General features: G+C 47.0%; 1 protein-coding gene across 1 annotated transcript; it reads right to left on the bottom strand.

Annotated features, from left to right (window-relative positions):
• Positions 1–5,967: 5,967 nt before the first annotated feature.
• LOC147103447 (ras-related protein Rab-39A-like) lies at positions 5,968–22,523 on the bottom strand. Its single transcript, XM_085963033.1, has 2 exons — positions 22,185–22,523; positions 5,968–7,245 (listed from the first exon to the last, which is right to left on the bottom strand). Exons 1-2 carry the CDS (start codon positions 22,454–22,456, stop codon positions 6,876–6,878), a joined length of 642 nt encoding a protein of 213 aa, XP_085819159.1. The 5' UTR covers positions 22,457–22,523; the 3' UTR covers positions 5,968–6,875.
• Positions 22,524–23,015: the final 492 nt, after the last annotated feature.

Genomic DNA, 23,015 nt, shown 5'->3' with positions numbered 1-23,015 from the left:
TAGGAGTTACAGGGGTGGATTGATGCCCCATAAATTCAAGAGCAAAATAAAGGGTAGATTTTCCTCCTCAACACCAGGGAGAAATAAAACGGTCGAAGCACCAGAATCGAACGAGATAGAAAAAGTTGGCAGGATTTTCTTTCCTGCTCATTGTTGAGTGTACTTGAAAGCTTGTTGGTGTAGACATCGCAGCCTTTCCGAGAGAGAAGAAAGCATTTTCATAATTTGTCATTTTAAAATGAAGAGACTAATTTTTGATTGGAGAACTCAGCTTGTTTCGTCTACGTCCACAGCCAAAACCTACTCGTCAATAGGATGCAATAACTTTACAAAAGCCAGGAACAGGTTATCTACTTGTAACTCGTACAACTTGATTCAATATGTTACTTTGCCTATGTCAGTCATTTTCAATAAAGACATGAAGCATATTGAGGCATTTGAGATACATACCTGTATAGATTATGTAGCCACTAGGAACTTCACTGAGATTGCCCAAACTCATGGGCCCCTTACAACTATTAGAGGATATTCAAATTATAAATTCTAACCTGGTGCAAGTCCAGCAATGAAAACAGTGCGAAACGACTACAGCACCCATTTTTTTCTAGTTACATTTAATAACTAGAGCTGGAGCTCCACTATAGGATACTCGTCCAACAAAACTGCAGTATATAAAACAAGCATATGTGAATTTTAGGAGCAAAATGGAGAATTGACCAAACATTTCTCACCCAGTTTCAATAAATAAATAACTTTTTTTTTATAAAAGACTTGCATTTTTATAGCGCCTTTCATGACTTCAGGTCATCCCAAAGCACTTTACAGCCAATGAAGTACTTTTTGAATTGCAGTCACTGTTGTAATGTAGGAAACGCAGCAGCCAATTCGCACACAGCAAGCTCCCACAAACAGCAATGTGATAATGACCAGATAACGGGGGGGGGGAGGGGAGGGGGGGGGAGGGGGGGGGGGAGGGGAGGGGAGGGGGAGGGGAGGGGGGGGGGGGGGAGGGGAGGGGGGGGGGGGGGGGAGGGGGGGGGGGGAGGGGAGGGGGGGGGGGGAGGGGGGGGGGGGGAGGGGAGGGGGGAGGGGAGGGGAGGGGGGGGGGGAGGGGAGGGGGGGGGGGGAGGGGGGGGGGGGGAGGGGAGGGGGGAGGGGAGGGGAGGGGGGGGGGGAGGGGGGGGGGAGGGGAGGGGGGAGGGGGAGGGGGAGGGGGGGGGGGAGGGGAGGGGGGGGGGGAGGGGGGGAGGGGAGGGGGGGGGGGAGGGGGGGGGGGGAGGGGAGGGGGGGGGGAGGGAGGGGAGGGGAGGGGGGGAAAGAGAGAAATTGAGTATAGCCCCGTTTGGGGCACCAGCCTCGTCAGGGCACTAAAAGTAGCGCCCCAGAAACATTTGTGCCCCCGCACCGGAAAATTGAGGGGTTGCACCCCAAAGGGAAGCGCGGCGCTACTGAAGGCGCCCCGCATCCCTCTTGGGGTGCTGTGAGTGAATATCGTGGCGCTATGTGCCGCAGCACGTTGCGCTGCGATATAAGAACTAGGAGTAGGCCAATCGGCCCCTCGAGCCTGCTCCACCATTCAATAAGATCATGGCTGATCTGATCCTAACCTCAAATCTTCTATCACTCTCCATCCCACCCGAACCCATGTGATCTCCCGGGAGAGGCGAAAAACCAGATGATAAACCCAATGGCCAATTTGGAAGAAAAAATCTGGGAAATTCCCCTCCGACCCATCTAGGCGATCGAAACTCTTCCAGGAGATCACTCTGTCCCTATATTTTCTACAGTACTTACCTTCTGTAAAGGCGATCTCCACCCCAGCCAGGAACAGGAATAAAACCATCTCCTGAAATTTAACACAGAATTAGAACACAAGAAGTAGGAGCAGAACCAGGCTGCACGGCCCCTGGGCCCGCTCCACTACCCACAGGGCCATGACCATTCCGAACCTAGACTCATGCCCACTCCCCGTAACCCTTAATTCCCTTTACTTCTAGGAAACTATCTATTTCTGTTTTAAATTTATTTAATGATGTAGCTTCCACAGCTTTCTGGGGCAGCAAATTCCACAAACTTACCACCCTCTGAGTGAAGAAGTTTCTCCTCATCTCAGTTTTGAATGAGCAGCCCCTTATTTTAAGATTATGCCCCCTAGTTCTAGTTTCACCCATCATTGGGAACATCCTCACCGCATCCACCCGATCAAGCCCCTTCACAATCTTATATGTTTCAATAAGATCGCCTCTCATTCTTCTGAACTCCAATGAGTAGAGTCCCAATCTACTCAACCTCTCCTCATATGTCCATCCCCTCATCCCCGGGATTAACCGAGTGAACCTTCTTTGTACTGACTCGAGAGCAAGTATGTCCTTTCTTAAGTATGGACACCAAAACTGTACGCAGTATTCCAGGTGCGGTCTCACCAATACCTTGTATAACTGAAGCAATACCTCCCTATTTTTATATTCTATCCCCCTAGCAATAAAAGCCAACATTCCATTGGCCTTCTTAATCACTTGCTGCACCTGCATACTAACTTTTTGAGTTTCATGCACCAGGACCCCCAGATCCCTTTGTACTACAGTACTTTCCAGTTTCTTGCCATTAAGATAATAACTTGCTCTATGATTTTTCCTGCCAAAGTGCATAACCTCACACTTTCCAGTATTGTATTCCATCTGCCAAATCTCTGCCCACTTACTTAGCCTTTCTATGTCACGTTGCAGGTTTTTTATGTCCTCACTCACTACTTTCCCTCCCATCTTTGTATCATCCGCAAACTTTGATATGTTACACTCGGTCCCCTCCTCCAAATCGTTAATATAGATTGTAAAGAGTTGGGGACCCAGCACTGACCCCTGCGGAACAGCACTAGTTACTGATTAAAGGGGAGGGGCCTTATGCAGCGCGATCTGGGGCCCAGCTGGGCCCCCGAGGATCGGGAGTGCAGGCAAAAGAGCCCGGCACCCAAGAGAAGTGCCAGCACTCCGCTGGGGGGGGGGGGGGGAAACGGGAGCGCAGGCAGGTGCTGGCAGGCGGCCAACAACAAAAATGGCCGCCCCGCACCTCGCCTTTAATTTGCGCCTCCCCGGCCGCAGGTAGGCCCCCCTGAACCCGTCGGACATAGCGTCCGGCGGTAAATCAGGGGGCGCTGCCGAATATCGCGGCCGGGGCGCTGCGCACACCGATGACGTCATCGGCAGCAGCGCAGCACTAACGGTTAGCGCCACCACTAACGTCCTGCGGAATTTAGCGGGAGGCGTGGGCAGTGCCACGCCCGGGCACCAGTTGGCTTGTGACCCACTTAGCGCCCTCAAGGTGCTAACGGGTGGCGCAAACTACTGAATTTCTCCCCCAATGTGTTTTAGTGATGTTGATTGAGGGATAAATATTGGCCCGGACACCGGGGAGCATGCCCCTGCTCTTCGAAATAGTGTCATGGGATCTTTTATGTCCACCTGAGAGAGCAGAAGGGACCTCGATTTAACGTCCCATCCGAAAGACGGCACCTCCGACAGTTCAGCACTCCCGCAGCACTTGACTGGAGTGTCAGCCTAGATTTTTGTGCTCAAGTCTCTGGAGTGGGACTTGAACCCACAACCTTCTGACTCAGGTGAGAGAGTGTTACCCACTGAGCAACAGCTGACAAATGATAGCTCTTTCAACTTGACAAAATTAACACTTTCATACACTTGAACCATGTATTTTTAGTATCAGGCATATGCGATCATAGTCTTCAACATTGCTAGTTATATCTGTATTTACCTGTACTATCTGACTCAGTACAGGTAAAGCATTCACAAAACCAGGAAGATAACTGATCTTATGCGAGAAAAGGCTATGGAGATAGGCAGAGAGTAGTGATGAACGGTTGTTTATCAGACTGGAGGAAGGTATACCGTGGTGTCCCCCAGGAGTCAGTATTAGGACCACTGCTATTTTTGATTATTAATAACCTGGACTTGGGTACAGGGGCCACAATTTCAAAGTTTGCAGATGACACTAAACTTGGAAATGTAGTCAACAGTGAGGATAGTGACACCTCAGGAGGACTGGCGAAATGGGCAGACACATGGCAGATGAAATTTAATGCAGAGAAGTGTGAAGTGATGCATTTTGAGAAGAATGAGTAGAGGCAATATAAATTAAATGGTACAATTTTAACGGTAGTCCAGGAACAAAGATTTAAGGGTTCACATACACAAATCTTTGAAGGTAGTAGGACAAGTTGATAAAGCTGTTTTTAAAAAAAAAAAGCACATGGGATCCTTAGCTTTATAAAAACGGTGTAAAGTACAAAAGCAAATAAATATTAATGGCCCAGAAATTCAGGTCGGGGGCTTCCCGCGGGTGCAAGCCCCCGACCTGCATTTACCTAGCGCCGGCCGTTGAGCTGTGGGTCCGCGTGGGATTCCGATCCTGGGCCTCCTCCAACTGCCGGCACACAGTGCTTGTGTATCCCAGGGGCGCAGTTAGTTCGAAGCGTCCCCTGGGATCACATGGGCCATGGGGAGCCAATGGTAGCAGGGAATGCTCCATTCATAAGTTTGACAGGAAGAGCTGTCAAACCTATAAATACTATAAGCCCCAAAACATCACAAACTTCAAATAATTTTTTTTTTTTTTTTTTTTAAATCACATTTTTAAAATATAAATTACATGAAATAACTATTTTAAACAATTTAAATTTGAAAAAATTAATTACATTTTCTAACGGGGCTAAAAATAAACTTACATTTCTTTAAAGTATTTAAAAATAATAAACCTGTGGAAAAAATGTTTTAATTTTAATTAATTCACTACTTACCTTGTTAAAAGCAGGCCTTGCACCTGCTTTTTAAAAGTGTAACTGCTGGAGACTTACCCTCCCGGGAAAACCTGCAAAAAAACGTAAGTTCGATGCGCACGCGCTGCCTCTCCTGCGCACGCGTTCCACCGGTCAACCCCTTTCAGGGGAACGGAAGTGCCGGTTTCCCACGCATGCGCAGTGCGTGCACGAAACCGGCACTTTCGTTGGGCCTACGCGCAAGCACCCCATGCGTACTCACGCGTTAGGACCCGAATTTCTGGGCCAATACTAAACCTTTATAAATCACTGGTTAAGCCTCAACTGGAATATTGTGCCAAATTCTGGGCACTACATTTTAGGAAGGATGTCAAGGCCTCAGAGGGTGGAGAGATGATTTACCAGAATGATACCAGGGATGAGGGATTTCAGTTATGTGGGGAGACTAGAGAGCTGGGATTGTTCTCCAAGAGCAGAGAAGGTTGAGGGGCGACTTAATAGGTGTTCAAAATTATGAGGGGTTTTGACAGAGTAAATAAGGAGAAACTCTTTCCACTGGGGGTTGGGTCAGTTACCAGAGGACATAGATTTAAGATAAATGGCAAAAAAAGAGGGGAGATGAGAAATTTTATGCTGCGAGTTGTTATGATGGAATGCAGTGCTTCAAAGGGCAGTGGAAGCAGATTCAATAGTAACTTTCAAAAGGGAATTGGATAAATACTCGAAGGGAAAAGTTTGCAGAGTTCTGGGGAAAGAGCAGGACTAATTGGAGAGCTCTTTCAAAGAGCCGGCACAGGCACGATGGGCAGAATGGCCTCCTTCTGTACTGTAATATTCTATGATGGGGTAGAATTTTGTGAATTCCATCCAAACCCATCACTTAATATACTTGTACTTATACCATCAACATAACAAAAACAGATTATCTGGTCATTATCACATTGCTGTTTGTGGGTGCTTGCTGTGCACAAATTGGCTGCCGCATTTCCCACATTACCACAGGGACTACAAAAAGTATTTAATTGGCTGTGAAGCACTTTGGGACGTCCGGTGGTCATGAAAGGCGCTATATAAATGCAAGCCTTTCTTTTCTTTTTCTTTTTAACAGCAAATTAATTCTGACAAGGCTTCCCGAGACTCATTCAGATATCTCAATAGATTGTCAAACAGAACGGTGGTAATTAACATAAAATTGGTATATTTTATTTTTTAAGTAATCCTTATAAAAGTTTCAGTTCAGATGCTCTAAATTAAACACCACACAGTTTACATGTTTACAGACATCATTTAAACATTTTGTTTAAGATATGGTCTTGATATAAATATTCAACCATCTATTAGTTAATTAGGTATTCTTCTGTTTAAAAATAAGGTTTTATAATTGTTTGGAAACACTACAGATTTTCCCATCTTAAAGCATCTTGACTGACATTAACATTTCAACTGAACACATTTAAAACTTTGGACTTTAAAAACGAGTTTTTCCTCTCCCAGCTTTCTGTGCAAGCTCTGAACTGTTGCGCATTTGTATCCTCAGTGCTGGGACTGGGAGATACAATGGTACCAATGTTCCCTTTCATTTTTTGTGGGGGGGGGGGGAAAACGACCCCTTGAAGGGGCTGCGCGGCCTATGCAAAATACTGCACAGGTGCAGCTTGAAGGGAACATTGAATGGTACCCCAGCCATAAATATCTCACACCATAGTTCTACTTCTTTCAGTACAACACTTGCTGAATACTACAACAGTAATACCTTGATACCATGGGTCCATGTTGCAAACTACATTTTATATCTACATGGACCAGAAGAATGTATAAATACAAATGCAGCAATGACACTGATCGTAGGAGCACTGTCATAACTCATGAGTTATTCACTGGTTAGAATAGGTCCACCTCAAACTATCCCTAGGTCATGTGCTAAGTTCACAAGTTGCTAGAGACAGATTGCATTGTGTAGTCCATCTCCCTACTGTGGAAGTACCTCTCATCCCAATTTAATATAGAAGTTCAGCCAAATTATCAGTCGTACGATACATCCAACACAATTGATCAATTTTCAAAAACTGGCTAGCACAAAGCTGAAGGGTCATTGCTTCAGAAAAACAGGGCGAATGATTGCAGATATTCCTCCTTTCACTTCTGTTTTCACCGATTCAGCAATCGATGATGCTAGGATAAGAAACACCTCTTGTATGTTAGTGTCATCTTTGGCTGAAGTCTCGAGGTATCTCAGCCCCAAATCTGCTGCAATGAGTTCAGCCTCTTCTTGTGAGATTTGCCTCTCAGCTGACCGGTCACTCTTGTGGCCAACGAGAATGAAGATGCACTTGCATTGGTCGAGCACAGTACAGGTTTCATCCAGCCAGTTTCTGATGTAGTCAAGAGACTGCCGATTTGTTAAATCAAATACCAGCAGTCCACCAGCTAAAGTTTGGAGATGGGATTGTGTGATGGTTCTGAAAGAAAATGACAAATAATGTTATCGTGTCAGCTGTGGCTCAGTGGGCAGCACCCTTGCCACCGAGTCAGAAGGTTGTGGGTTCAAATCCCACTCCAGAGACTTGAGCACATAAATCTAGGCTGACACTCCAGTGCAGCGCTGAGGGAGTGCTGCACTGCCGTCTTTCAGATGAGATGTTAAACCGAGACCCCGTCTGCCTCTCAGGTGGATGTAAAAGATCCCATGGCACTATTTTGAAGAGCAGGGAAGTTCTCCCCGCTGTCCTGGGCCAATATTTATCCCTCAACCAACATCACTAAAACAGATTATCTGGTCATTATCACATTGTGGTTTGTGGGATCTTGCTGTGTACAAATTGGCTGCTGCGTTTCCTACATTACAACAGTGACCACACTTTAAAAAGTACTTCATTGGCTGTAAAGTGCTTTGGGACATCCTGAGGTCGTGACAGGCGCTATAGAAATGGAAGTCTTTTCTTTTCTAATAGATCACTTGGATGCAGCAAATAGGGGGAAATTGGGCGGGTGCCCTTACGAGTGTGAACTCTACTCTTCCACCCACCCACAATGATCTAATACAGGCAGGAAAATCTATCCCATTCTTTCTAGGAATTTAAGAACATCTTTTAGGCAGTCATCTGGTCACCTTCCCAACTGTTAATATCCTGTACAACAGCTCCAACATTTGGAGAAAATAAATACTTCAAATCTTAAAGTACAAGGTTTTCCACAGCACAGGCTCAATCAGAATACACTAAAATAACTTGCAATAGGGAGCTCAGCACATTGGAGAACTGGTGCCTCCGCCATAGGGGCAGCAGTTCCAATCCCAAACCAAGGAACGAGAGAAAAGAAGAGAAAAGTTTAAGAATTCAAAAAGTTCTACTTGCCAAGTAACCCGACATTTTTCAAGCATTACTATATTCACCAGCCCGAGAAGACATTTCAACCCCAGATGAAAGGTCCTCCCCACTTTTGTTTGGCCAATCACCCCCCGACTTCCAACACAACTGTCCTCCAACTGTGGGCTCTTGATCATCCCTGGCGCACCAAGGGACGTACACACACACACGTTGATGTTGTCCATAATTCAGCACAGATTTATTAGTCACACTCAGAAGTACATTGGTGCTGCAGCAGATGTATTTCTGGGGTTACAATTGAACAATTGTCAGGGCAGTATGAACACTGTACTCGGAATCGCACATACGTAACATCTCATGGGGAATTGCACGGTGCACACAACCGGTGCCAAAAATACCCCAGCACTGACATCTCACCTCCAGTACAAAACTCATTCACCCTGCACAATCTTCCTTCTCGGCCATGGTTTCTGCACCTGTCAATCATAGAGACTCCTGCATAGGTGTGGGTGTTAAGTGGAGGCAGCATTGGGCTCAATTGGGACAACCCTCTCGTCAAATAGTCTGTCAGTCCACCAACACTCACTGCACAGCTTCAATCGGGAAAAAATGGCCATTTGACAAAAAACATAACCTCAGAGACATTAGGTTACAGACAGAATCAGATCATAGAATCATAGAAACTTATGGCACAGAAGGAGGCCATTCGGCCCATCGTGTCCGCACCGGCCGACAAAGAGCTATCCAGCCTAATCTCACTTTCCAGCTCTTGGTCCGTAGCCCTGCAGGTTACGGCACTTCGAGTGCACATCCAAGTACAGGAAACTCTTTTTTATCCGGCACCAACGGGACCGGCATGGCGCCGTATTAGAGAGGTATAGTAAAAGGTACGAGAGCTCCGTACACAGCAACAAATCCAGGCTTCCCTGTTGCTTAGCAACAGGTGCAGGAACTCCAGCCACAAGATCCACGCGTCCCTGTTGCTTAGCAACAGGTGCAAGAATCCGGCCACAAGATCCAAGCGTCCCTGTTGCTTAACAACAAGTGCAGGAACCCAGCCATAGATCCAGGAACGGCCACTAATATGAAGTAAAACTTACCTGAACCTACTCCTGAATTTTGCCGTTTAAGAGAGATTTCCGGTTATTTAGGCGCCGGTAAATCGAGAGTTTCCTGTACTTTTTAAATGTGATGAGGGTTTCTGCCTCTACCACCCTTTCAGGCAGTGAGTTCCAGACCCCCACCACCCTCTGGGTGGAAAAAGTTCTCCTCAAATCCCCTCTAAACCTCCGACCGATTACATCTATGCCCCCTGGTTATTGACCCTTCTGCTAAGGGAAATAGGTCCTTCCTATCCACTCTATCTAGGCCCCTCATAATTTTATACGCCTCAATTAGGTCTCCCCTCAGCCTCCTCTGTTCCAAAGAAAACAACCCCAGCCTATCCAATCTTTCCTCATAGCTAAAATTCCCCAGACCAGGCAACATACTCGTAAATCTCCTCTGCACCCTCTCTAGTGCAATCACATCCTTCCTGTAATGTGACCAGAACTGCATGCAGTATTCTAGCGGAGGCCTAACTAGCGTTTTATACAGTTCAAGCATAACCTCCTTGCTCTTATATTCTATGCCTCGGCTAATAAAGGCAAGTATTCCGTGTGCCTTCTTAACCATCTTATTTACCTGCCCTACTCCCTTCAGGGATCTGTGGACATGCACTCCAAGGTCCCTCTGTTCCTCTGCACTTCTCAGTGTCCTACCATTTATTGTGTATTCCCTTGCCTTGTTAGCCCTCCCCAAATGCATTACCTCACACTTCTCCGGATTGATTTGCCACTGTTCTGCCCACCTGACCAGACCATTGATATCTTCCTGCAGTCTACAGCTTTCTTCTTCGTTATCAACCACACAGCCGATTTTTGTATCATCTGCAAACTTTTTAATCATAGTTCCTACATTCAAGTCCAAATCATTGAAATATATACCACAAAAGGCAAAGGACCCAGTACTGAGCCCTGCAGAACCCCACTGGAAACAACCTTCCAGTCACAAAAACACCCTTCGACCATTACCCTTTGTTTCCTGCCTCTGAGCCAATTTTGGATCCAACTTGTCACTTTGCCTTGGATCCCATGTGTAGTGTATGTATCCGTCTACCTTTAAGAAAACCATTGTATGTAACCGTTCACCTTTAAGAGAACTATTTTAGGTGTGGCACTACTTTGTTGGCTTCTGTATACTGTAATACCGACGGTGACCACACCGGTATATAAGTGCTGTGTCAGGATTTATTTGGCAGATTCGCCCTGACCTTCGAATAGTAAAGTCCTGTTTTAAGTTACTCTGGTAGTCTGTGTATTAATTAACTAAACAACCCACAGACTTTACAGTGGCGACGAGTCCGATCGTACCCTGCGGCAACAATACTTCCGAAGCAGTTAACGAGCGTCGAGAAGAGACAACCGCCCTCGTCGTTCTGCTGGGAGAAAACTCGAGGCTGCAGAACTAGAAAGGAAGAAGAAGTTAGAGACAAAGACTTCCATCAGCAACAGGCACTGACTGTCCCTTCTGCCACGGTGAGGAGTGAGCCGATCAGCACGAGAAGCAAGGCGGCCACGGTGACTGTGAGTAAGGGAAAGTAAAAAGAATAACCGGAGGATAAGGGCGGTGCACTCGACCACGGTCGAGGGGGAAAGGAACCGGACAGAAGTCGGGTCCAGAGGCGCTGAGACTGGGGCAGCGTGGAGCAAGGAAGCCGCGGTACAGACAGGCTGGGGGACGCAACAGCGTCGTGAGACAGCTAGACCGCGACTGGCGAAAAAGGCCGGGCAGCGACCAAAGCCACGAAGCGCTGTGACCGGGAGCGTAGGCGCGGGAAGATATAAAAACTCAGCCGCAGCCGGGGAGGGAAGCACCGGACTGCGAGAGGGCTGGGAGGCGCGATTGGGAGCCGAGCGAGCGGGAGAGGCAGAGCCGACCAAGGGAGACTGAGCGAGAGCCAGTCCAGCGGCTGAAACTGTTCGCCGTCAACAGGGTGTACCCAGCGCCGGTAGAGCCGAGCGAGCGGGAGAGAGACAGAGCCCGAGCAAGGGGAACTGAGCGAGAGCCAGCCCAGCGGCTGAAACTGTTCGCCGTCAACAGGGTGTACCCAGCGCCGGTTGCCCTGCCGAGAAAAGGGAAAGCACTGAAGCCGACGCGCAGGCTGTGAACCTGAAAGCCAGCGGCCGTCGCCCGTGGGGAAAGTGTACCCCTCCCGCCAGGGGAAGAAACGCGGGAAGCTGCCATTAGGCGGAGAAGAAGACAGAAGCGGGGAACCGCCATTGAAGTGGGCGGGGAGAGAAGATAAGCGCGGGAAACCGCCATTTTCGCGGGAACCGCCATCTTGAAGAAAAAAGAAGAAAATTTAAAGAAATAATCCGTGGTGTTATCAGGAAGAGGGGAAGATGCCTAAGCGTGGTAACATCAACGATTTTAATTCCGAGGTAGAAGACTGGGCCACATATGTGGAACGCATTGAGATCTATTGTGAGGCCAATAAAATAGAAGAAGATGACAAAGCTATAACCTTGCTAAACTCGATGGGCGCGAAGACATACGGGCTCTTGAAGCATCTACTAGCACCAGCTAAACCGGCGGATCAGACTTTCGATGATATTGTGACTGTTCTGAAGGATAGTGGTTAGCACTGTTGCCTCACGGCGCCAGGGACCCGGGTTCGAATCCGGCCTCGGGCGACTGTCTGTGTGGAGTTTGCACATTCTCCCTGTGTTTGCGTGGGTTTACTCCGGGTGCTCCGGTTTCCTCCCACAGTCCAAAGATGTGCAGGTTAGGTTGATTGGCTATGATAAATTGACCCTTAGTGTTAGGGGGATTAAATACGTGGGGTTACGGGGATAGGGTGGGATATGTGTTGGTGTAGGGGTTACGGGGATCGGGTGGGATATGTGTCGGTGCAGGCTCGATGGGCCGAAATGGCCTCTATCTGCACTGTGGGGTTTCTGTGATTCTGTTTCTGTGTGATCACTTGAACCCCGCACCGTTGATGTTGGCGGAACGATTCAAATTCTATGCGAGAACGCAAAGGAAAGACGAAAGCAACGCAGAATACTTGGTCGAACTGCGTAGACTAGCGAAACACTGCCAGTTTGGAGGGAATCTGACAGAGGCATTGCGAGACAAGTTCGTGTGCGGGTTGTCAAAGGAAGGAACGCAAAAGCGACTACTCGAAGAGAACGACCTTACACTTGACAGGGCTGTCCTTATTGCAGCATCGCACGAAGCCGCAGCGAAGGGAACTGCGGAAATGCAGCTAAAGGCAGCGGCACTCAGTGTGGATCAAATTACCTCGAGTACAACAAAATGCTATCGTTGTGGGAAGACAACACACGACCAGAACCAATGCTGGTTTAAGAACCAGGAATGTAGGAAATGTGGCAAACTGGGTCACATAGCTAAGGTATGCCGGTCAGGGAAGGAGACCAACAACCAAAGGAAGCCATCACAGGAAAAGTACAACAAGGTACACAAGGTGGCTGAGAAGAGTTCAGACGAACAGAATTCGGACTCAGACCCAAATGGCCAGGAGCTGGGCAGTCTGAGAATTCACAATGTGAGTAAGGAAGCTGACCTACAAACTATCTGGGTCATGCTAAAAATAGCTGGAGTCCAAGTGAAAATGGAGTTGGACACTGGATCAGCTCTATCAGTCATAAATCGAAGGGATTACCACCGGCTATTCTCACATATACCCTTAAGAGATACCAAGTTCGTATTGCAGACATACACGGGGCATAAAGTATACCCCATGGGGAAGATAAGAGTCAAGGTGAGAGATGGGGGTAAAGAACACCCAAGAATGAACTTATACGTACTACCTGAGGGAGGACCACCACTTCTGGGATGGGAGTGGATCAAGAAAATAGACATGGAATGGCACTATCTAAAAGCCATAACGAGTGAGGACTCGGTGCAGACAATCAGCTCAGATTCTGATACGGATGACGATAAGACCAACCCAAATATGAAAGACAAGGCTAAAATGGACTTGCTGACTAAGGTTGGAAGAACGAAGGCATGCATAAAGGCTTATGCTCCAGAGAAGAACAAAGTTTCAGAACAGAACTCCACCGAACAACGACAACATAGTTTGACAGAGAATTCTGAGTCTGTTCAGTTTACGGACATATCCATGACTGACAAACACCGAGCTCGGACTCAACTTTATTTCAAATTACGACAGCAAGTAGAACAAGTGAGTTACCGTCTCGAACAAGAGATGAAAACAATGAAAAAGTTCTATGACACCGAATGGGAGAATCTGGAAAGACAACAGAAGCAGCTAGCTCAAGCAGAGAGCGACCATAGAGCCATTGTGACCAATTACCGATCACATCTCCCTTATGCTGTTCAGGAGTTAGAATATTTGCAGGAAGGAGCAAATGAAGAGGAATCTTCAGGAAGCCGGGATTTTATTCCCGTTCTTCTCTACGACTCCTTACAAGCAGAGTATGAGAAGTTGAAGGAACAGTATGAACAGGCCCAGGCTACAATCCTGGAGGGGATTAACTCGGCAACCTCCGAAAAGCTAGTTTCAGTAGAAGCATATGAGCAACTAAAGGTTGAACATGAGCAAGGAGTCCAAAGGCTGCAGGAAATTCTTGATGAGCTCAAGGCCAAGACAGACTCATCGGTAGAAGTTCCATCCATAGATGAGAAATTAGAGGTGAAAGACATGGCAGGACATGAAAGACAAGATGTCCAAGAACTCATAAAAATATTGAAGGAAACCCAAGACAAATATGAGGCGGCAATGACCGAGGTTCAACAACTTGAAGAACAGATTCAACTGGAAATCCTTTCAGTGGAAGAAAAGGAAACTGTAAGAAACACAGAGACTGTAAGAATGGCCCCTGAACATGAGCTAGAGAGCATCAAGGCGCAACTTCTCCGAGCGCTGAAAGCCAAAGTACAAGAGGAAAAGAAGGTGAAAGCATTGGAGGAAAAGGTGGATGAAATGGAGAAGACTCTGATCCACAGTGTTCCCGTGGAAGAGTTAACGGTCAGCCAACTCCTTCATATGCTGAGGGACAAGCCTCTGCAATGGGAACAATCTGAACACGAGCTTCAATCTTCAAAGGGAAGGAGTTCAGAGCTCTCAAAAGTTATGGAAATAGCTGAGGTTGCAACACAGATTTTACTGGGATGCCAAAAGTACGCTGAATCACGTCTATGTGAACAACAGAATGTTGAAACAGCTGCTCCAGTAGAAGGATTGAATAGCCCGATCAATCAATCCCCGATGGAAGGGGAAGTATTGAAATCACAAATGAGGTCATTAGTGAAGGATTTGCAGGAAACCCAGGAAGAGCGGGATGAATATGAACGCATGAAGAAGTCTCTTCAGGAAAGATGTCTAGGGAGGGAACAACAGTCGGCTAACATCCAGTTGGGTAAGGAAGAAGTAGCAGGCCCTCTCGCTAGACTAGTTCAGGACGACACCGAATATTACCATGACCTGTTGAGTGACACGGAATATTACGAGGACTTGGTCTGCCCAGCTTGTGATGAAAACTCCCAAAGTGCAGAAATCAGGATGAAGCACTTAAAGTCTAAGGAACATAGGGAGATGGTGGCGCTACAGCTGGCAGCTGATAAGGGAGCCCCGAGAGTCTCCAAGAAGCAGAAAAGAAAAAGACGAAGCAGAAGGTGATAACCATCTAAATCATTATCACTTCTACCAGATCATGTACGTGGGCCCTACGAAGGGAGCCAAATCAGTTGGCAAGTAGGAAAAATTACCAAGGCAGTCCAGCTGTTTGTAAAAGTCAGCACTGCTGGTTCAGCAGGACGGAAGTTCAAGCTGTTAAGTCAAGGGAAAGACTATTGGATGAGTCACGCTAGCAATGTGAACCAGCTACACCACAGAGGTGTTGTTCGGACCGAGTCAAGACCAGAGACTGAATCTGTGAACTGTTCCCGCAGAGACTGAACCTGTAAACTGTTTCCCGCATAGATTATACCTGTGAATTGTTTTACATGAAGTTGAATATATGTTATGTTTAATGGGGGACTAAGTATGTTGTAAGCTAAAAAGGGAGGATTGTAGTGTATGTATCCGTCTACCTTTAAGAAAACCATTGTATGTAACCGTTCACCTTTAAGAGAACTATTTTAGGTGTGGCACTACTTTGTTGGCTTCTGTATACTGTAATACCGACAGTGACCACACCGGTATATAAGTGCTGTGTCAGGATTTATTTGGCAGATTCGCCCTGACCTTCGAATAGTAAAGTCCTGTTTTAAGTTACTCTGGTAGTCTGTGTATTAATTAACTAAACAACCCACAGACTTTACACCATGGGCTTTTACTTTCGTGACCAGTTTGCCATGCGGGACCTTATCAAGAGCCTTGCTAAAATCCATATAGACTACATCAAACGCACTACCCTCATCGACCCTCCTTGTTACCTCCTCAAAAAATTCAATCAAGTTAGTCAGACACGACCTTCCCTTAACAAATCCGTGCTGACTGTCCCTGATTAATCTGTGTCTTTCTAAATGAAGATTTATCTTGTCCCTCAGAATTTTTTCCAATAATTTTCCCACCACCAAGGTTAGGCTGACTGGCCTGTAATTATTTGGTCTATCCCTTTCTCCCTTTTTAAACAATGTTACCACGTTAACAGTTCTCCAGTCCTCTGGCGCCACACCTGTAGCCAGAGAGGATTGGAAAATGATAAGTCAGAACCTCTGCCATTTTCTCTCTTACCAGTCTGGGATACATTTCATCCAGGCCTGGGGATTTATCCACTTTCAAAGATGCTAAACCCCTTAATATTCCCTTTCACTAAGCTTATTTTATCTAATATTTCACACTCCCCCTCCCTGATTGCAATGTCTGTATCGTCCCTCTCTTATGAAAACAGAGACACAAAGTATTCATTAAGAACCATACCCAAGTCTTCCGCCTCCACACACAGGTTACCTTTATGGTCCTTCATTGGCCCTACTCTTACTTTAGTTATCCTCTTGCTCTTAATGTATTTATTAAACATCTTTGGGTTTTCCTTGATCGATCTTGCCAATATTTTTTCATCTGCTCTCTTTGCTTTCCTAATTTCCTTTTTAATTTCACCCCTGCACTTTCTATACTCCTCTCGGCAGTATGGAGTCCTCAGTATCTGTCATAAGCTTCCCTTTTTTTTTAATTTATCCTACCCCATATGCCCCTTAACATCCAGGGAGCTCTAGATTTGTTAGTCCCACCCTTTTTCCTTTAAGGGAACATACTTGCTCTAAACCCTCACTATCTCCTCCTTAAATGGCTCCCACTGCTCTGACACTGATTTACCTTCAAGTTTCTGTCTCCAGTCCATTTTGGCTAAATCACATCTCAGCTTAGTAAAATTGGCCTTTCCCCAATTGAGAACTTTTATTCCTGGTCTATTTTTGTCCTTTTCCATAACTACACTAAATCTAACTGAATTATGATCACTAGCACCAAAATGCTCTCCCACCGATACCCTTTCCCCTTGCCCAGCTTCATTCCCTAAAACTAGGTCCAGAACCACCCCCTCCCTTGTTGGGCTTGCTACGTACTGACTAAAACAGTTCTCCTGAATGCATTTTAAGAATTCTGCTCCTTCTATACCTTTTACACTAATTTTACGTCAGTTAATATTAGGGAAGTTGAAATCCCCTACTATTACTGCCCTATTTTGGCACGTCTCAGAAATTTGCCTACATATTTGCTCTTCTATCTCCCTGACTGTTTGGGGATCTATAGTCCACTCCCAGCAGTGTGATTGCCCCTTTTTTGTTTTTCAGTTCAACCCATATGGCCTCATTTGATGATCCTTCTAATATATCATCCCTCCTCAGAGCTGTAATTGTTTCTTTAATCAATATTGCAACCCGCCTCCTCTTTTATCCCCCTCTCTGTCTCATCTGAAAACCCTGTAACCAGGAATGTTGAGCTGCCATTCCTGCCCTTCTTTCAGCCATGATATCAGACTCCCACGTGTCTATCTGTGCCCTCAGCTCCTCTGCTTTATTCCCTAGACTCCTTGCGTTGAAGTATGTACCATATAGCACTGCCAAACTCCCTTGTTGTCTATTTTCTGTCCTTTGTTTACTCTGCCTTCCAAACTCGATTACTAATTTTCTGCCTAAGGAGGAGGTGGTCACTATTTCTATGGACACCAATTACTCTCGCCCAGAAAGAGATCGAGGTGGCTAAAAACAAAATAACATTCATTATATAAATGAATATGATGCCCCACAGCAGAATATTGCTCCATGGTCAGATAGGCTGAGATCTGAGGCGAGAAAGGGAGCTAACAACAACAACTTGTATTTATATAGCGCTTTTAAATGTAGTAAAACGTCCCAAGGCGCTTCACAGGAGCGTTATCAGGCAAAATTTGACACTGAGCCACATAAGGAGATATTAGAAATAACAACAGAAAGTGCTGGAAACACTCAGCAGGTCAGGCAGCATCGAAGAGAGAAGAAACAGAGTCAACATAGAAACCAGGAGCAGGAGTCGGCCATTCGGCCCCTCGAGCCTGCTCCGCCATTCAATGAGATCATGGCTGATCATCCAAACTCAGTACCCGGTCCCTGCCTTCTCCCCATATCCCTTGATCCCTTTAGCCTTAAGTTTCGAGTCGAACCCTTCGTCAGAACTGGAAAAGGTTAGGGAGGAGATTTTTAAGCAGGGGCAGGGAGGAGGGGAGGAAAGAACAAAGGGAAGGTCTGTGATGGGATGGAAGGCAGGAGAGATTGAATGACAAAAGGGATGATAGTGCGAGGCAAAAGGTAATGGGACAAGTTAAGAAACAAAAGATGGCTCTAGATAATATGGAGATATTAGGACAGGTTGGTCAAAGAGGTCGGTTTAAAGGAATGTCTTAAAAAGGAGGAAAGAAGGGGAGGCGGAGAGGTTTAGGGAGGGAATTCCAGAGCTTAGGGCCTTGGCAACAGAAGGTACGGCCACCAGTGGTGGAGTGATTATAATCAGGAATGCTCAAGAGACCAGAATTGGAGGAGCGCAGATATTTCGGGGGGGGGGGGGGGGTTGTGGGGCTGGAGGAAATTACAGAGATAGGGAGGGGTGAGGGCAATGGAGGGATTTGAAAACAAGAATGAGAATTTTGAAATCGAGGCGCTGCTTAACTGAGAGCCAATGTAGGTCAGCGAGCACAGGGGTAATGGGTGAACGGGACTTGGTGCGAGTTAGGACACGGGCAGCTGAGTTTTGGATGACCTCAAGTTTACGTAGGATAGAATGTGGGAGGCCAGCCAGGAGTGTGTTGGAATAGTCAAGTCTAGAGGTAACAAAGGCATGGATGAGGGTTTCAGCAGCGGATGAGCTGAGGCAAGGGCAGAGATTGGCAATGTTACAGAGGTGGAAATAGGCGGTCTTAGTCATGGATGTGCGGTTGGGAGCTAATTTCAGGGTCAAATATGACACCATGATCGCGAACAGTCTGGTTCAGCCTCAGACAGATGTTAGGGAGAGGGATGGAGTCAGTGGCGGGGACCAAAGACAATGGCTTCGGTCTTCCCAATATTTAATTGGAGAAAATTTCTGCTCATCCAGAACTGGATGTCAGACAAGCAGTCTGACAATTTAGAGACCGTGGAGGGGGTCGAGGGAAGTGGTGATGAGGTAGAGCTGGGTGTCATCAGCGTACATGTGGAAACTGACGCTGTGTTTTTGGATGATGTCGCCGAGGGGCAGCAAGTAGATGAGAAATAGGAGGGGGCCCAGGATAGATCCTTGGGGGACACCAGAGGTAACGATGCGGGAGCAGGAAGAGAAGCCATTGCAGGTGATTCTCTGGCTATGATCAGATAGATAAGAATGGGACCAGGCGAGTGTAGTCCCACCCAGCTGGACGACAGTGGAGAGACGTTGAAGAAGGATGGAGTGATCAACAGTGTCAAAAGCTCCAGACAAGTCAAGAAGGACGAGGAGGAATAGTTTACCTTTGTCACAGTCACAAAGGATGTTCTTTGTGGCTTTGATGAGAGCCGTTTCGGTACTGTGGCAGGGGCGGAAACCTGATTGGAGGGCTTCAAACATGGAATTGTGGGAAAGAGGGGCACGGATTTGGGAGGTGACAACACGTTCAAGGACTTGAGAGGAAAGGAAGGTTGGAGATGGGGCGATAGTTTGCAAGGATGGAGGGGTCAAGGGTTGTTTTGTTGAGGAGAGGGGTGATGACGGCAGATTTGAGGGAGAGGGGGACAGTACCTGAGGAGAGAGAACCGTTAACAATGTCAGCTAACATGGGAGCCAGAAAAGGAAGTTGGGTAGTCAGCAGTTTGGTGGGAATAGGGTCGAGGGAGCAGGAAGTGAGTCTCATGGACAAGATGAGCGTGGACAGGTCATGAGGGGAGATCGGAGAGAAACTAGAGAAAGATGTGAGTTCAGGGCTAGGGCAGGGGAGAACCTTAGAGGAAGTTTGGCCCGGTGGGCTACGAGAAGGAAAGGAAGTGGCAGAAGCAGCTGAACGGATGGTCTCAATCTTAGAGACAAAGAGGTCCATGAGTTCCTCACACTTGTTGTCAGAGGTGAGGGTGGAGGAGACAGGAGAGAGGGGTTTAAGACAACAGTTACCAGTGGAGAATAGAAGCCGGAAAATAGAAACAGAGGAAAGAGAGGTAGAGAGGCGGAGAGGTTTAGGGAGGGAATTCCAGAGCTTAGGGCCCCAGGCAGCTGAAGGCACGGCCACCAATGGTGGAGTGATTAAAATCGGGGATGTGCAAAAGGCCAGAATTGGAGGAGCGCGGAGATCTTAGAGGGTTGTAGGGCAGGAGGAGGAGGTTAGAGAGATGCGGGGGGGGGGGGGGTGGGGGGGGAGAAAAGGCCATAGAGGGATTTGAAAACAAGGATGAGAATTTTAAAATCGAGGCGTACCAAATTGAATATAAATTAAACTGAATATAAAAAGAAACTGAAGAAGAAGCAAGCAGACAGACAGACAGACAGAGGAAGAGAGAGGAGGGGTAAATGCAGGGAGAGCACGTGGGGCAAACACAGAGAGGGCAAACCGAGGGAAGAGAAAAAGAGGCAGAAACAATGAGGGAGACAAACGCACAGATAAGCATATTAAAATTGTATATACCTTTAAATAATTTAAGTCTGAAAAATAAACAATGCTATACATTTAAATGCATTCAGTCTTATGCTTTTGATTATAAATCTCACTCCTAACACTTCCCTACGACTCACACAAGCCAGAGAGAGGAACGAAAGCATGAACCATAACATTTCAAATTTGGATCCAGGAAACAATCCCATGGAGCCCCTGAGGTTGTTGACTATTTGTTTTATCTATCATCAGATTTTGTATGTGTCGACCTACTAGCGTGTTATTTCTGTAGCTACTGTATATCCCCAATCATGTCCGGCAATGAAAAAGACTGTTCCTCTTTAGGTAGCCAACACTGTCTTTCAAAAGTTAGGGCAGACAATCCCAGGATGGTGATATTTGCAGGGGGGCCTCCCCTCCACACAGAGAAGCTTTGAAAACCACTGGATTAGAGAGGTTAAGTCTCAAATTCCCCTCTCTCCTTTCACAGGCCAATCAAAGCTTCAGTAACAAGAGGCTCATCATCCCTCCCCCCATACCACACAGCTCCAAACATAACAAACAGATGCTAGCAAACCTCTTTAGTCAGATGGCCCAGTGATAGCTGAAGTCTTTGGCCTAGAAATTCACTAGCCTTAGCGCCGCTTTTGAGGCGCTAGAGGGACTAGCGCCAGAGTTATGGCCATTTGAAAAATTGAGTGGGGCCCTAAAGCGGCGTTGCACCGGTAGCGCTGCGCCGGCACCGATGACGTCATCGGTGTGCGCAGCGTCCCGGTTGCCGTGGTAACCCGCCCGAACTCCGAAATTGAGTTGCGGCCGCCTCGCCCGTGGCAGCCGCAAGCAACGTTCTGTAAAAGGTGCCTTGCTGAAGTTAGCGCCGGCGCATTAAGGTCGCGCGGCGGCCGGCCGCTTCCCCGGCGGCCGCCTGCCCGCACCTCCCTCCCCGGACTCCTCCAAGACCCCCCCGCGGCACAGATGCGTGTGGGCCGCGAGCCCGGCACTTCTCCGAGGTGCCGGGCTCATTTTTATTCAGCCGTCAACGGCCAGCGGTCCGGTGCAGGCAGCTCCTCCTTAACGGAAGGAGGAGGCCTGCACTTCCCCAGCCTGCCGCACCGCATCGGGCGCCGCAGCGCCGGAACAGCGCCGCAATGGGGCAGGTAGCGCCCATTGGGAGGCGCTGAAACCCTCCAGTAGCGCCGGCAGCCGTTTGGGCGCGGCGCTACTGAATTTTTGGCGCGCACAGGGGGACTTAGCGTCGGCACTAACTTCCGGCGCTAAAGCCCTGGCTGCGCCAAAACCCAATTTCTAGGCCTGTATCTCTCCCACTTCACAGCAACTAAAGTAACTCAATGTAAAGCTTATCAACAGTATCCCCAAGTTAAAGATTGGAGTTTGTCTCACAGTTGGAATAGGTCAGCCCCAGCAATACCTTGGACTTGAGCAGCCCAGCATTAAGTTTGCAAGATTTAATTCAGCTTCACAAAAATGTAGAGTCTTGTTTAACCTAAAAAAAGTGTGACATCAGGAATTTGGCATTTTGCAATTGGCAGTGGGGGCAGGGCGTTGAGGGAAAGTAATAGGGGAAAGCTTCAAGGAGCAGCGGGGCATATATAATAAACAAGAGTTGAGAACGAACGGATGTTTGGTGCTGCTTCAGCATCCTGCGAGTGGAGAGTGTGCACGTAGCATCCAACAGATCCAGCGTCACTGGATTGCTTTACGCCAAGTTAGCAGTTTAGGAAACAAAGTTTTCATCCAGATTCCACTCATCGCATAGGTTTCAGCTTCACTGGCAAGAACACACACAAGAACATGTGCGCTTGAGTGCAAAAAAAAACTGGTTTGATCAACCAAAGTTTCTGCCATGCACCACTTTAACTACAGATGGTAAATAAGATTGGAAGACACAAGTATCATTTCCAAAAACATTAAAGCTGATTTTGTACATTTGAATAAAACTGCTGTACAAACCTATGTTCCTTTTCCCCTGCTGTGTCCCACACCTGAAGCTTCACTTTTACTGTTGGTGCGGTTTCCAAAACATGAATGTAATAATCCACACCGATGGTTTTCTGGAGATCGTCTCTGAAAATCCCTTCGGTTAAACGGAGCACAATGGATGTTTTGCCCACAGCAGAAGCACCCACTAAAATAACACGAAATTGCCACAGGAACTTTCTCAGACTCCTCCGCCTGACTCGGTGTTTTGGCACTCCGGGCTGGGTGGACCAAGCCTGACCCATGGCAGTAAACTCAGCCTTGTGCTGCTTCAAGAACGCTGGGCTCAGTGAAGCCAGTTACAAGACTGAAGCTGCTTCACTGAATCAATACCCTTCCCCCGTCACCCCCTTCCCTTTATGAGTTTAACAGATTGATTGCTAATGTGATTAGCCAATGATTTGCGGCAGTCAAGTCTCAGCCCCAATCAATGCACAGAAGGGATGGGGTGCATACTTTGGAACTTGTTTTACATCATAACAGTGAAGGTGGTTGGCTGCAAAGTGAATGCATAGTGAATTTTTGGAGCCACAGATAGCAGAAGATTTTTTGTCATGACACAGGCTTTGATGTGGATGATAAATAACCTCGAGAAAGTCAGATAGGGGTTGCCCTTTCAGATTTTTCTATGGAGCTATTCCTAAATCACCAAGCAGATATAATTAGCTGGATAATTGCCTTCAGCTCTTGTCATGACAGGGAACCTGACAAAGGTTTGTTTCGGATTTACAGCTTTTACAGTTTCTTTGCTTTTTATTTGTACGTTTTATTTCACGTTGAGTCTTCTGAAGCTGTGAATCACAA

Source organism: Somniosus microcephalus, chromosome 20, assembly GCF_052327205.1.
Source record: "Somniosus microcephalus isolate GS21.2 chromosome 20, FLI_Smic_1.0, whole genome shotgun sequence".
In the NCBI taxonomy this organism is placed as follows: Eukaryota; Metazoa; Chordata; class Chondrichthyes; order Squaliformes; family Somniosidae; genus Somniosus; species Somniosus microcephalus.
This window is presented reverse-complemented; position numbering and strand designations above follow the sequence as displayed.